The 2,688-nt window shown below is 56.0% G+C and overlaps 1 protein-coding gene across 1 annotated transcript in view; it reads right to left on the bottom strand.

The window, feature by feature from the left end:
- Positions 1 to 2,688, bottom strand: part of MICALL1 (MICAL like 1) — a 30,562-nt gene that overhangs the window by 13,745 nt on the left and 14,129 nt on the right. The window contains exons 5-7 of the mRNA XM_023527461.1: positions 2,601 to 2,617; positions 1,771 to 1,961; positions 16 to 473 (exon numbers count right to left, since the gene is read on the bottom strand). Coding sequence (XP_023383229.1) covers positions 16 to 473; positions 1,771 to 1,961; positions 2,601 to 2,617 — 666 coding nt within the window. The remainder of the gene's footprint in view (positions 1 to 15; positions 474 to 1,770; positions 1,962 to 2,600; positions 2,618 to 2,688) is intronic.

Raw genomic sequence — 2,688 nt, 5'->3', positions numbered from 1 at the left:
TGGGCCCTTGCTCACCGTTCACCAGGCCGCTGCTGCCACCCTGCTCCATCGAGTTCTCAGGCTGCAGACTGGACCGGGGCCGGGGCGTGGGGGGCGTCAGGGCTGTGCTCTCGGAGACCTTCCTGGGGGCAGGTGTGGGGCAGCTCGCTGGGGGGCTGGCCAGCTCCGGGGGTTTGTCAGGAACCTGAGGCTTGGCGGGGATCTGGGGCCGGGCCTCGGGGCTGGCCTTGGGCACGTCCACCTCAGCCCCCGCAGCTGCGCCAGGCCCGGGGCCGCCTTCCTCCACATCCGTGGCTTCTTCTGCTGCTTCCTTTGCTTCTTGCTGTTGCTTTGGCTGCGGAGGGGGCCCAGACTTGGCTCCTGACCGTCCACCCGGGCCCAGCCTGGCACACGGCTCCGCGCACACGAAGGTGCCCTCCTCAGGCCCACTCCTGTAAGCCCCGGGGAGCAGGGTGCTGGAGCACTGCCGACACCTGCCAGGGAGAATGGGGACAGGGTATCTGACCTGGCTCGGCAGCCCGGCCCAAGGCGCTGGCTACCCCGCCTCCAGCAGCCAAGGCTGTTACCTCCCTCCCGTCCTTCCATCTGCCAGCCTGGATTCTGTCTCAATACTCTGGACTTCCCAGAGGAAAAGGCAAATGGCAACTGTCAGGATCATAGTAGAATAAAACCACGTGAAATCAGCAACATAAATTGTGAAACATGCCTTTAGTTTATTGATTTCCTGAGTCACTAATGAGTGGCAGCCTGCACACTGGATGGCACTTCTTGGGGGTGACATCTTTGCTGCAAGAGGAAGCAAAGATGTCACCCCCAAGAAGTGCCATCCAGTGTGCAGGCTGCCACTCATTAGTGACTCAGGAAATCAATTCAGCAGTTTTCAACCAATCAGGGTTTGTTTTTTGTTTTTTTTTTTTTAATGGAATAGAATAAAATTAAATTAAATGTCAGAGTATATCACACTTGTTTCATGAAACTCTAATTCCAGTTGCGCATCTATTTATACAAGTTTTATTTTAGGTATATATTTACAATCGGTCAGTGTCAAATGGATTTCTTACTGGGGGGTCATATAAAAAATTTTTAAAACGCTGCCCTAGTGGACAGATATGTCGGTGCCTGTGTAATGGTTTCCCTCCCTGAGATTTTTCCCCCAGGACACTGCAGATCTGCAGTCAGGTCCCTGGGTTCTAGGTCCAGCCACACTCCGCCCCTGCCCCGCCCCCCGCCCCGCCCACAACCACGACCGAATGCACCTGGCAACTCTCAGTCGCCGGCTCCCCTCGACTTCTCGATTTTCTTTTCTCTCTTTTTATAACATATAAAACGTTTTCATACATTTTCTAAGTTATTTGTATCTTCCTGGCCTCTTATTCCACTTTCTTTAAACCTGGCTTCCCTTGGGAGCCATACAAGAAAAGCGAGTTGTTACTATGATTCTTTTTTAATCCTTTTTTTTTCCAGTGGCATTTAAAGCCTATTTTGCTCCTCATACATCATCAGGTAGTTTGCCTCAAAGAGCGCTGGCACTGGAGGCAGAACTCCTGAGTCCAGCCCACTTCTGTCTCTGATTATGTGACTAAGCAAGTCTCGTGCCCTCACTAGGTCTCAGTTTGCTCCTCAGTGAAATGGGGATAAGCAGGATGCTCCAGCATGAAGAGTCTGCCAAGGGGCCTGGCACGTGGTGGTGCTGAATCCATGGACGCTCCCTCCCTGGTACTGGAGTGCTAGGGGTGAGGGCCCTGCTCCCAGGCTCCCCCAGCCACTTACCGGAAGCAGTGCCGGTGGTACAGCTTGCCCTCGGCCAGGTAACGCTGCACCAGGTGCACGTGCTGCTGGCAGGCCGCGCAGGTGCTGCTGGGGGCTCGGTGGGCACCCTGCTCTGACAGGCAACTGGAGGAGAGCTCCTCACCCTGCAGCGAATGGGGTGAGCAGGTTGGGGGTGGGGCATGGTCACCAGCCTTCCTGCTCCCCACCTCTGATGGCTGTTGTCCCCCAAGTGCGCCTGAGCTTCACAGTGCTAATGCAGTTCGTCAGAGCCCCAGAGGGGCAGAGGGTGGTAGAGTGTCACTGTTTCACAGACGAGGACACTAAAGCCCAGAAATGGGGAAAGACTTGCTCAAGGTCACTGAGTCAGGACAGACACATAGAAGTCCTGTCTTCAGTTTGTGGGGCCTCCCCCCCACCCCAGAAAGGCAGCTACTGGCTGTAGAACGTCTTCCCCTCGGCTGCTCTTGCCGCTCTCCTGTCCCTGCAGGTTGGCCCCCAGCAGGTAACTGTCCTCTTAGGCTCACCTCACCTGCCTTCTCTGCCTCCCCTCCTGGAGCCCAGCAGGTTTAAGTCCCGGTTTCTCTACTTCTAAGCACCGTGACCTTGAGCAAGCGGTTGGTGTCCCTGAGCCTTGGGTTCCCATCTGCAAACTGGAATCCTGTCCCCTGCCTGCCTCAGCCCCGCACCTGCTCCCTGGGCACCGACCCTGGGCCCGGTGCCTCCGACAAGGAGCAGAAGGAAGCAGGTGGGAGAGTCGTTTGCACACTGTGAAGTGCTATCCGGATGTGAAGGGCTGGTGTCATCCCTCTAAGCACCTTGGAGCAGGCTACTGGCTGTGTGACCCCCACTTCCCAGCTGACAGACCTTGGGCAAATGACCAAGCCTGAGCCTCAGTCTTCTCATCTGTGTATCAGGACA

Source organism: Pteropus vampyrus, unplaced genomic scaffold, assembly GCF_000151845.1.
Source record: "Pteropus vampyrus isolate Shadow unplaced genomic scaffold, Pvam_2.0 Scaffold16, whole genome shotgun sequence".
Classification (NCBI taxonomy): domain Eukaryota; kingdom Metazoa; phylum Chordata; class Mammalia; order Chiroptera; family Pteropodidae; genus Pteropus; species Pteropus vampyrus.
The sequence above is the reverse complement of the archived record's forward strand: the minus strand, read 5'-3'. Positions and strand labels throughout refer to the sequence as shown.